Genomic DNA, 13,094 nt, shown 5'->3' with positions numbered 1-13,094 from the left:
AAGAAACTCAGCAGACCTGACACTTGAGTTTTTATTGAAGCAATGCCAAATCTTTCCACGCTCCAGCATGTCAGAAGAGGCTGCTGACAAACATCAACTGGAGAGAAACAACAGAAGAACTTTCTCAAGACAACGCAATTTAAATACGTTTGTCCAAGTTTGGAGTCTCAAGTAGATTGCCCTTCTTTCTTTTTCTCTGTGATGCTGTCTCTCACCCTGCTGCTTCCCCTTATTGTTCCCTTTTCTCTCCAGGTGTCAGAGCGGTGCGACTACGTGTATGTAAACGGGAAGGAGTCAAGAGGGAAGAGCAGGGTGATGCTCAACTTTACCTACAGTTTCCTGAGTGCCCAGCTGGAGATGAGCGTGTGGATGCCTCGCCTGCCCTTGCTCATCGATGTGGCCGACCCCGAGCTCAGCCAGATAAAGGGTTGGAGGGTCCCCGTTAGTATGGGGAACAGGAGGTAAGACCTGAATGTCTATTGTATCTGCTGCATGTTGTACTATGTATTATTGTCAAATGCACGCCTATTTTGAATTGAATTGCAACATCACACTAGCAGCTATAAGGCAACTATTTCCAGCACATTAATCCTTGCATCTTGAAACAAACACTAAACTCTTTCACAAGCTAAAAGCCAAATAGATGGTGGGCTTCATCTAGTGACTGCCCATGTATCACAGTGTAAGGTCATACAGGACAAGTCTAAACGTCTTTATTTTGGTCGTTAGCCTGAGAGGTTTTTTACAGTTCCTGCATGAGAATACGATCGCATTCTTCACTTGGTAAAATAAATGGAGACCACAATAAATTGTCTTAGTAATGTTGGTGCAGAAATATGAGGCATACAATCCAGGTGCAGCTGCAGAGTTGCTATAATGAGTGTCCCATAATTCATTGGATCCACTGGTCTCCCAAAAGGTACTTATGCTGTATATGAAATGAGTCATAATTTGGAGCATTACAGAGCGTGGCCAAAATTCCTGGGGCTGAAAAGTGACACAGTGTGCATGATCTGTGCGTTGAACCGCGAGTTGTACCTTGCGGTTACAATAAAGATATTTCTATCCATATTTATAGAAGTGATATTTATATTAGTGATAGTTATATGAGTTTTTCCTTCAAATATGAATTTGGCTGATTAAAAAAGAAATAACCCTAAAACAGTAATTACAATGATGTAGTTGTTGACTTATAGATTGTCTTTATTGTTAATAATTATTTCAAATTATTAATGGATGAGAACATCAAATCACAATGTTAACTTGATATATATTGACGGTTTAGGTTGTGTGAATCAGATTTTGAGTAAACTAAACCCCAATTAGCACCAACAGTGTATGTTTTAAATATAACCTCTATACCAACTTGTATATGATATGAAAGATCTTTGGATTACGTACTTAAGTACTTCTTTGCCATGTCCCATTGGCCTACACCCCACAGGGTGGCACTGTAACGCTCTGCTACCCACGCCTGGTGGCACGTCAGTCATGTCTGTCAAGTGCATCCCTGCATGAAGAACGCATGTTATGTGATGTGTATATGTGTATGAAAAGAGAGTGAATATAAAAAAATTAATTAAAAAAACGTTCATCAGCGAGCAAGCCACCTCATTACACCTTGACTGACCTGTCACTCAATGCTACAAACATGACCTGACCTCATGTTTCTGTTGCCAGCCACAAATGTCACCTTGGTTTAGACTGCCGTCCCCTCACTGGTGTGGAATCAGGGAAGGGGGAGGGCATGGCGAAGGGAGGGAACTAAACCAAGCCATCGGGCCACAGCATATTAACCTGTCAGCCCGTTTTTCTGCCTGACCAGCTACGCCTCATTAAACCTAATGGAAACTGTCACTGTCACTCCCCCCGGCCAGCTGACTGTTAGAGACAGAGATGCAGGCAGAGCTGGAAAGTGTAAGAGAATAAAAGGTGAGAGTGAGTGAGAGAGAGTTGAAAAATGGATTAAAGTCAAGTTAAAAATTGATGTATGAAATATAGAGTGAGAGTCAGATGTGCAGAGAGAGAAAGAGAGATATGACAATGGTAATGCACAGGACAACAAAATATACCTTTATAGTGGTAAAGAGTGATGGAAGATGGAGGATGTGGATAATGAGTGATGTATGCACCGAATAGCTACAGCAAAGTTTCTCTTCATCGGTTGACTCTTAGGAGAGGATCTGTGTCCCAAGGCCACATTTCACCTGTCACTGCAGCTCCCACAGCCCAGCATGGAGACCAGAAAATACAATATGCTGTTGCTTAATATGATGTATTATACTAGCTGAGGGAGCAGTTTATGTCTACAAGCAGTTTTAATGTTTGTTTATTTTTGGGAGGGAGCAGAATATGAACCTATGGGAGAGACAATAAATTGCAGTTAATCGTGAGATAAGACAACCTGCTGAGAATATATAATATAGTAGAGCAGAAAATAATCAAATGGACCCAAATATAAAAGAGATGTTTTAATTTTTTATTTCAGGTAGCTGACTTTTGTAACATTATAAGTGTGGTAAAACCTGTATCAAACATCTAGACGCCTAACGGCTTCAACACCATAATATATTTTTAAGTCTATTTGTATCAATGGTTGGATGTTTTTTTAGATCCACAGTGGCATCTATAAGACCTCTCTTGTAATTCTTTGCAGGATTTCTCCAATTGCCAACCTTCGTCCTTCCTCTCCGATGTTAATGTGATGAAGGGACATATAAACTTCACTAAACTAGGAGGAAAAGTGTGGAACAGACGTGTAAATGTGTAAATCCCCTACTGGGTTTGCAAACCTTCATTTGTCACAAAACATACATCTTTCTGAGATGACTGTATCTGCAAAATGTTTGCCATGGGAAAAATAAATGGCAGACATAGAAAAATATCAGTTGCCCTTTCAAAGAAAATGAGAAAGCAAGCAAGGCAGCAGTTTGTCTCTGCAAGCTGTTTTTAATGGATTTTTTAAAACACTGGGAGCCGATGACTTTCGGGAGGTCGGGAAAACCTGCAGCACAACAGACAGTAGAGGCTTTGACTGCACTGCAGTAAATACATCAGAGGGTTTAGACTTCAGAAGCATTAAACTAGTGATAAGGAAAACATGAATTATATTGAATTGTGAAATATACTGGTGATAACCTTCAAAGTATCTTTTTCACTTGAGGACTTCTCGAAATAAAAAAGGACTTTCAGTGCTTTTTACTTCACAAAAAGAAGTATACTTATGATATCGGCCTTCATACTCCTCACTATTAAAAGTCATTTGCGCCATACTTTATTACTATTGCTCGTCTGCCCTCCTTTTCTCATCTGTGCAGGTATGAGAGGGTCACTGATGACAAGGATGAAGACGATGCAGCAGGCGAGAGGAAGGAGAGCGGCTGCGTTGCCCAGTATCAGAGCACCACCCTCCGTGTCCTCACACACTTTGTGGCAGATACGGGAGAAGTTAGAGGAGCTGTGGACGAGGACAGCCTGGGCCAGCAGAGCTTCCTGCTGGGTAGTGACTGGCAGGTGGAGGTGACACAACTGGTCAAGGATTTTCTGAGGGTGGAGGTCCCGAAGGTTGCACAACTGCTGGAGGGCCAAGTTCTGATAGGAGTTAGTGCTGGAATCACCAAACTACAGGTTGTATGTGTGTGTGTGTGTGTGTGTGTGTGTGTGTGTGTGTGTGTGTGTGTCTGACATCATGGTCATGTTCACGTAGCTGTTTTGTTTAGGTGGGGGAGTGACTTTGTCTCCAACCAATCAGTAGTGACTGACACATCCATCACGTTAACCGAATTTCTAGTCGACACAGAAGCAATTAAACAACCTGCCATTCTAGTGGCAGGTTTCTAGTGGCAATTCATCTGTTGCCTTTCGACTACGACGTGGGATGATGATGTCATTCTTAATCCTTCCTACAATGCTCTGATTGGCTCGGCTGTGTTTCCAACTAAGGGAAACAGCCAGCAAGCACTACTCAACAATCTTATACATGGGAGGTATTGCAGAGGTCTGGAACTAGGCAAATATGTTGGGAAGGTCAGAGAGATAATTCCTACAGAAAAATAAATCTGTCTCAATGCACTGATTTTGATGGAGATTGTACCTTTTCCAGTTCATAACACAATATGAAATGGAAAAAAAAGAGTAGAAAGCTCCACTAATCAATAGTTTTGCTCAAATGAGAAACATGTCTCTGAATTGGCTGGACAACAACAAAATATTACCCCAAAAAAAGAGGTTGCGAGTGAGCTACATATATAGATAATGTGGAGCAAGACCCAACAGGTGTGGCTGTGGAAAGAGAAAGGTTTACAAAAACAACTACATTGATTGCAGCATAGCACAAATACTTAAGCCTATCATGAGCTAACAGAGAAACGAGGTGTCATGGCACGTCTACCACAAGCTTGCACCTCTGCAGGAAGAGAAAGAGTGATAGAACTCTCACTCTCTCTCCCTCCCTCCCTCCTTCACACACACAGCACTCATAATCCTATTTACGTTGTTCTACAACCAGGTGCTTGCTTCAGATGACACATTTGCCCACCGTCACTGACATCAATCTGGCATTTACAAGATAGCACAACACAGAATAACAGCTTGTTGACGCAGTAGACTGGAATCATAATCTCCTTCTCTGTATTTATCAATAGACGAGCTGTGCGCACCGCAGGGGTGGCTACATGTGTGTGAGATAGAGTGCTATTTCACTGTTGGCCTGGGCACGCTTTAAATGGAAGGAGAAGTCACTAGAAAGATACGTGAAATGGACTCTTGTTTTCAGCCTGATACTGATGATATGGGGCAAAAGAGGAAAATGAAAATGTGTGCACATTTTGATTGCTGGTTTACTTCAAAGTTATCATGTGGTAGATTTGCATCTTACTAATCTGTGAATATGTGATATAGTGGAATGAAGGGGGATGGCACTATGGGCCATTTAACAAACTGTATTTCAACACTTGTTGAAGCCTTAAATGCTCCATTTTCAGCACCAGATATAAATCCAGTCCTGATTTTGACACAGTCAGCTCAGACCGATGTGTACTGTGTGCATGATTGCACTTCAGGGAATGGATTAAATTATGCAGACCTTCAACAATATCCTACATGTGTAAAGCTTGGAAGATTTCATAAAGACCGGGTCCGAGAGGTTTTAAAATAATTTTGATGCTGAAACTCCAGGTAATTTTGAGGCTATAGTTTGCATTTGAATGGCTGCCACTTTTGGAATGGCTGTGGACATAAAGGCTGGTATTCTGCTCAGGTGGTCTGTGGAAAGGTTCAATCATTCTGAATGAAAACGTGCTCTTGGGTCGTTAGCACAAAGCTTTTGGCTTCTTCCAGAGAAATGTAAATTTAACACTTAGTTGAATATACAAATAAAAGCATGAATTCAGCTCCATGAAGGACTAGGGTTATTCCAATGGCTTTCCTTATTTTCCTGAAACCGACAACACCGTTTCCTGTGACCTTTGTTTACCCATATTTTTGTGAAGGACAGCTGAACACCTCCCTTGATTGGCACCTTAAAGGTAGGTTATTATAAATACTGATATATCCATGCAGGTAAACATTGGCCCTTTAGCAACATACAGAATGGGCTGGGGCTGTTTCATGATCTGACTACAATAATTAGCAAATCACAAATGATGTGTAAAAAGAGCAAATATTTATTTTGCATATTCCGATATTTGGTCCGATACTATTCAAATGTTGCATAAGCGGAAATATGGAAAGAACAAAAACTATATTGTATTTGTCTTTCCGAAACTAATTTAGCATTATTTTGCATTTGTCTTTTCCAAAGCAAATAATGGAGTACATTGTTGAATAGCTTCCTACCATTCCAGCAGCCAATGGTTCCCAATCATTTAGGTCCAATCTAGATACTATTGTGAGTATACCTTCTCTCTTTTAGTATAACCTTATTGTTGAGTAGTAATGCAGCTACAAGTGTGGACTTATTTCAATAGTAGTGATGGCCCTTTGTATGTTCACGTGCAGGTACAAGCAGATATGAACATTGTGAAAAGCATAATGTAAACTTGAGAGCTACTTCAGGAAAAAAAAGGATTTCTGCCTCAATCATCCAAGTACCAGTAAATACAGCACCATTTTTCCAAAGGCTTTCTCTTTGGAGTTATATTTTTGATCAAACTGTTCAGAATTACAATGAGGACTTGGATTTTACAATTAAATGAAAGCTAAGGATTTAAAAAGGCCACTGAGGTATTTAACGACTCCAGAGTGGCCATAGAATTGGTAATGTGATCATTAATGTGCTGGACTGCAAGTTTAATGGTGTATCAGTAGAAAATAGAAAATATCATATAGACTATTTGCATGCAAAACATATTTTGCCATGAATCTTTGCAGAAGTGTCAGTATGACGGGTCAGAGAGACATGGTCTGGCCAAAGCCGGGTTGTTTGTAACTTTGTTGATTGCATTAGGCTGGATCCCGGTGCAAACAGGATTGTGTGGGGTCAGTAAGTGAAAACCATGAGATTTGGAGAGAGAAATAATACGAGAGAAGACAGCTTTGAATGAAAAGAGGGAAGCCGGGAAGGGTTCTTCAATTCTGGTGGAATGAAGCAAACCTGTAAACTTGGGGACTGGTGTGAGAAACGGTTGTGTTGGGTATTACTAGTGGGGGAATCTCACGGCCGTGGATGCAGGCCAAAGGTGAGGCCTGCAATCTCTCTCTAACGAGTTTGAGGAGAGAGAGACGACGAATCTCTGAAAATTGAAAAAAGGACTCTGATAAAGAGGAGGAGAGGGGGTCTGACCACTTCCACAGAATCAAGGAAAGGAGCCTTAACATCTCAAAGAGGAGAGCGGCACAAAGCCTGGATATGTGTTAGTGTGTAGTCTTGGTTAGGTTTAGGAAGATCTATTTCAAGGATGCAAAAAAATGCTCCTGGCTTCTTGTGGAGCGTTCTGTAGAGGTTATAGATTGCACTTCCTGGCATCTTTAGAGGAAAACGATAATTTATGAAGTTGTGAAACTTCTCCTGATAGGAGAAGGTGATACACAACTTCTTGAACTTTATTCTTTGGCACTCGTTGATTTCCTTAGATTTCAGTAGCTTAGATTCCTAGTGAGCAAAGCATGGAGCATCCTTTTGAATTCTGCTCGATTTTATTTCACATCTCCCAACCTCTAATGAACATTTTGCGGCATTGCTTATTTTGCTTTCTTTTTATCCATACAAAATAAAAACACTTTCAGACAAACAGTGTGCATGCCTATTAATTAGAGGGAAAGTCACCACCTGTTTCACCTGTGCACTCATCTCAGTGGTGAGGTTAAACCATATGCCCACGTTTCGAGACTGTGCCTAATATTCAAGGATATCTTAGTTTCACTGTGTGGGAGGCAAAAGGGAAAATGAAAAGAGGTAAACCATAGGGAGGAAAACAACTGGTCTGTACAAATGAGGCAGTGATAGGTGCTGACAGTTCATTATGGCTGGTAAATGCGGCCATGAGAGGGTGGCTGGAGGAGAGACTGAAGCCCTAATTGGAGCGGATGGGAGGGATTCTCATCTCATAACAATAATCACAACTATTTACACGCTTACACTTCTGGCACCTCAGGGATGCAGAGAATGTAATGTGTTCGTGAGGTGAGGTTTATATGTTTGCGTGTGAGATTAGAGGTGTCTTTATGTTAGTAGCCTGAGTACAGAAATTATGAGCCGTATTGGAAGAAGTGTTCAGAAAAAGAACGAGCAAAGTGTTAGAATAATCTGCTGCATTCAAAGTGTTCAAAGTATTAGCAAAATATAGTATTCAAAAAGTACTAAATATGCAGAATTGCCCATTTCAGACTCCTATATATTTTATAATTGTTGATGCATTCATGTTTGTGTGTTCATCACTTTAAACTTACAGGTGGAACTAATGGTGTTTACTTTAAACACTGCTCTGTATTTTAAATCTAGAATAATGCAAAGTAATTCATTTTTGATTTATGTTTTGTATTAATAATTCAAGCTGCAAAGTAGCTGGTAATTTAAGCTATCAAATAAATGTAGTGGAGTAACAAGTAGTGGACTTTACACCACTGCTTATGAGTCAGCTTGGTTTCTTTTACCCATAATCCTAACCTTATTGTCAACAACTGTGGCTGCAAAGAAAATTTAAAATCTTCTTCTTCATTCACAGTAACAGTCATCTTGGATCTCAATGGACCAATGTGAATAGCAAGTGTTTCTGTGTGTTGCAGGTGCTGTCCCCTCTGACATCATCGGTCTTGGCTGAGAGGAGCATCAGGGTGGTGGATGATAAAGTGAGCGTGACAGAGCTGGGGGTGCAGTTGGTCTCTGGACTCTCTCTGTCCCTGCAGCTCAGCCCAGGGAGCAACAGGGCCATCGTCGCCACTGCAAGCACACAGGAAGTCATCGAATCCCTCAAACAGGTACTAATCCACGGTCTCCAAATATCTTGTTGCTTTTTACATTATTAATCATCCTTTAGAATTGCTACACAAGGATGGTCTTTACTGTATTAGCACTGTGCATTGTATTTGACTCACAAGTTTAGGACTTTATCCGAGTTAATATTCACAGTTATAATTAATTCGCTCTTGATATAGTGAAGCCATCTCTTTGATTTGCATATATAACCACAGAACATCACTGTTATTCCCGTAATTAGAATTTCAAATGGAAAACGGCTTCTGTCTCTTCCCTTGGAGAGAAAAGAATATTTGGCTTTCAGGATAATAGTTTTATATTCAATTGTTTCTATGAGCTTCTCTACTATAATTAAGTCATCCTTGTGCATCAGTTGAAATTTCGCAGATTACTGAGGCACAGTTATTGTTGCTATTGTAATGATAACAATTTCTGTTTGTTTATTTTCTTAGGAATCGCTTATCAGCGCTTGGCTCCAGTTCAGTGATGGATCCATGACTGCTCTAGACAACTACAACCCTGCCCATTTTACCCTGACAGCCACCTCTTTGGATGAACAGGTGGTGAAGGTGCAGCGCAGTGCAGCATGGAAATGGCCAATCATTGTTGCCAAGGGGGAGGGTCAGGGTTTGCTTGTGCGTGTTGAAATGAGCCCATCGGAGGTGTGCCAGAAGGGGAAACGACGCACAATCTTAGCCACTGGAATGGCAAACATACAGACACGGTTTGGTCAGCCAGAGGAGCAATACAGACAACCAGGAGACCGGCGAACACGTCCTGATCCTCCATATTATGGCGGGTCTATCGCTGATGTGGAAACTGGGTTAATCAACCGTGGAGCCACGACAATTAGGGGCCATGTCCCAGTGAGACCTAATGGAGGCCGTCTATCAGCGGACAGTGGGGCCAGGGTCCCAAATGAATTCTCTGAATATCCAGGCCAGGCAGACCTGCCTCGTAGCCGCAGCACTGATGACGACTTGTTACCATCCCGACGAGGCCTGACAGACCTGGAGATTGGTATGTATGCCCTGCTGGGAGTCTTCTGCCTGGCCATCCTGGTTTTTCTCATTAACTGCATCTCTTACGCATACAAGTACCGTAGCAAGCAGCTATCCCTGGAGGCCCCAGAGGCAATGCCCCATGCCCACGACTGGGTTTGGCTGGGCCAAGACGAGGGGCTATGTCTGCAGCAACAGCAGCAGGACGAGCTGAGCAGTGCCCTAGAGGAGGGTAGTCAGTTACTGAACGGGGGCATTCAGCGTGGAAATATTGCTGTTGGAGGCTGTAGTTCGAGTGGGAGGGATCACAGGAATGAGTCCCTTAACTCACCCACCACCAAGAGAAAGAGGGTGAAGTTCACTACCTTTTCCAATGTCAAGTCCAGTAATGGATGTCCTGTGCTCAGCCCATTAGCACTAGTGCAGACCAGTGAGATCAAATGGGTATGTCCGGACATCGAGCTTGGGGACTCACAGGATCTTAGGAACTACATGGAAAAGCTTAATGAGAATGCAATTAAGAACACTGCGTAGGAGCTGTTGGGTATTGTCAATGAACTAAAGAGAAACTCACCTGAATGCCTTCAGAATAAAGAGGGAATGAGGGTTGGAGGGGGAAAGGAAAAAAGGAAAACAGACTAGGACTGCTGATGAACCGCTTCTCACCGTGACAACAGGATAGTCCGTTCAGCCTCTGTTATTTCCATTACTCGGAGAGTGTTAGGCAACGGACCACAACAAGACATGATTTGCCACGACACCACAGCATAGGTATAAAGGGGAAAATGTGAACTTGATATTGTTGCTTAACTTTAATGTATGTTGTTTGTCTCTAATTGAGGTTCAGTTTCCTTTTCAATGCGCCATCTACTTTACTTTACGTTTTCTTTATTAATTAATCATATTTTATTGTTGTATTTGTTGTACTTTTTTGCACTTTGTTGCTTTTTATAAGAGTTGCTGTATGCTCTGTACCACATGTCAGCAAATATAGATTATAGGAGAGAAGAGTTAAAAGCAATTTTGTATTGTTGTATAGTTTGATTTGGAGGTATTATATGTATAGTGACATTTTGTAAAGTGCCGTTAGGTTTCGGTTTAGTTTTGTTTGTAGCTTAGTTTTTGTTTTGTCTTCAGAAACCAGATCCATGCATGATGTAATTAAGAGGAGGCATGTGTGTCTGATCTGGTACCTGAAATGACAGTGTGTAGATAACTAATACCAATACCTCTGGAGACATGTCTGTTTAATATTATTACATTCATTCATCCTGGAGCTGAGCTTTGGGTTTGTTTCAGTATGTTGATATTGGTTTAAGAATTTCTGTTAGCCCGTACATTTTAACCCTCCTTATGTTAATGTTGTTTTTCATGCGGCCCCCTTTTATTTAGTTGCATACTTCACATAAAGCAGACTTTTTACACTACTTCAAATCCTGGTATTACAAATCAAAACAATGCGGTACTCACATTCAACAGAAAAACAGACAATCACATGAAAAATGTTCAATAAAATCAGTCTACTTTATAGTTTGTAAGGCCTAGCTGGAGATCGGAAAACATCATTAATTTCTTAAACTACTGTGTGACATTTTGGATACCAGTAAAAGCGTCATTACAGTGAGTGAGCAAACTGTGAAGTGAAAGCCCAAAGTCTGACCTCTTCACTTTTTTTGACTTAATATGTCGGTATTAGTCAAGTCCATCCTTTTCTATCTCTGTTTTAAATTGGCTGCTGGACTAATTAAAACTGAAGGTGACTCTTCTCCATCATGCTGCTGTGTGAGTCATTGGTCTGACTGTTGAATTCTTCTCTTGTTCGCCTACACATACCAGTTGTACACCACACTCTTGTGTCACTTCTGGTTGCAAAAAAAGAAAATGTCGACAGACAAAAACCAAGATGGCAACGGTCAAAATGGTGAACTCCGGGCTTTAAAACGTCACCACGGTGACTACGTCCGCTTCTTATAGACAGTGAATGGTACGTACGTATGTTCGTCTGTCCGGTTCATCCTCATGAACGTCATATCTCAGGAATGCCTTGAATTTGGGACAAACGTCAACTTGGACTCAAGGATGAACTGATAAAAATATGGTGGGGAAACGTCAAGGTCACTGTGACTTTACAAAGCACGTTGTTGGCCATAACTCAAGAATGACTTAACTAATCATGACAATAATACAAAAATGTCTAACAGGGTAAAATTGTGATGCAATGCTATTTTGGATTGATATTGATGTAAACTGCATCGTCTTCTTGTCAGAGGCATACAACTGCAAGGCGGTAATTCCAGTTTTGAAAATCATTTATTGGATTGTTGTACCCCACACTGTGGTTAGATAAAAAGCAAAAAATAACAATAGACATATAGATCTGATACGAAAAAACTATTAAAAGCAAAAACAACCTTTAAGTTGTCATCTCAAATTATATCAGTGGAGGTAAATGGGTGATATGTAATCTAAATGTCTAAATGATAATCATAAAATGAAATGCTGTGGCCAGTAGATGCAGGAATGAAGTCAATATAATACATATTATCACCATTAAGCACCATATAATAATACCTGAGTAACAGTTTTGTATCATAAGCAGATGAAAAGGTTCCAGGCAAGTTCACCAGAGGCCTAAAAAGTTGTTTTCCACAGGATCACAGACATGCTCCCCTTTCTAAAAGGGCACTCTAATTAGTTCAGTCTTATTACATGTTAATGTGGCATTTCCTGTGCAATTTGTCTTGCACACTTCAGGTAGGTTACTTCTACTCAAGATATAATTTGGACCCTAATTAAAGCGAAGGCAACGGCCCGTGCACTGGAGATGTGCCCAGGTCACGGAAAGCATAAGGCCCGTGCCACACTGCCTACGTCTGTGAGACAGAGGAGGTCCCGATTGAAGTTTCTTTGTGCCATCGTTTCGAGCTATTTATTATTGAGTACCAGTCAAGACAGAGTTCCGATCCAATACTTCTATTATACAAAATAATACGGCTGCATAGTGCACACATTAAAGTTATTCAAACCAATCCAATGCATAGGCTTCACAATTGAATAGTTATGCATTGCATTAAGAAAATAAAGGTCTGTCTGTGTTGAAACACCACGTACCATGGATGACAGAAAAACACTATAGCTGGAGGTTTCAGGACACACTCACTGTTCAGGTAGGCGATGTGCAGAAGGAGCACAGTGGCCTTTTTTTATTAATCTCAGTATATTTAAAAATAAAAGCCTGTGCAACATCTATATTAACAGATATCTCTACAATGTATTGGTGATGATCAAACAATAAATCAAACATATTGAAATGTTTTAGCTATGATTAAAAACAAAGAAAGTGCTTACTATTTCCAGCTCTGCTACAGCGCAGACACTATTTTCTCTTGCTCTCTGCTTTGTTTGTATTTAGCAGTTGTTGTTTTTTAACTACAGAGCTAATGATGTAATATAATAATGGTGCTTTGGTCACAACTAAATCATTGGTAGGATTAAATGCTAATTTACCACTGAAACTCCTGGTTTCATCGACTATCAACTGCCTTTAGTTCCCGTACAGAAACTTAGTGGACTACTGACAGCAGTGTCTCAGACAACACAATGTCAATGAAGAACACAGGACTGACATAAGTTTCTACAGAAGATTGGCATACTCCAAACAACAATATTTGCACCGGACA

The 13,094-nt window shown here is 40.8% G+C and overlaps 1 protein-coding gene across 1 annotated transcript in view; it reads left to right on the top strand.

Annotated features, from left to right (window-relative positions):
* The window catches only part of si:dkey-112m2.1 (transmembrane protein 132C), a 76,983-nt gene extending 67,035 nt beyond the window's left edge, over positions 1-9,948 (top strand). Inside the window, exons 6-9 of the mRNA XM_034547264.1 lie at positions 253-461; positions 3,318-3,627; positions 8,224-8,415; positions 8,866-9,948. Of these exons, the coding sequence (XP_034403155.1) occupies positions 253-461; positions 3,318-3,627; positions 8,224-8,415; positions 8,866-9,948 (1,794 nt within the window). The remainder of the gene's footprint in view (positions 1-252; positions 462-3,317; positions 3,628-8,223; positions 8,416-8,865) is intronic.
* Positions 9,949-13,094: the final 3,146 nt, after the last annotated feature.

This window comes from Cyclopterus lumpus, chromosome 12, assembly GCF_009769545.1.
Source record: "Cyclopterus lumpus isolate fCycLum1 chromosome 12, fCycLum1.pri, whole genome shotgun sequence".
In the NCBI taxonomy this organism is placed as follows: Eukaryota; Metazoa; Chordata; class Actinopteri; order Perciformes; family Cyclopteridae; genus Cyclopterus; species Cyclopterus lumpus.
Note: the sequence above shows the minus strand (reverse complement) of the source record. Positions and strands in the feature narration are given on the sequence as shown.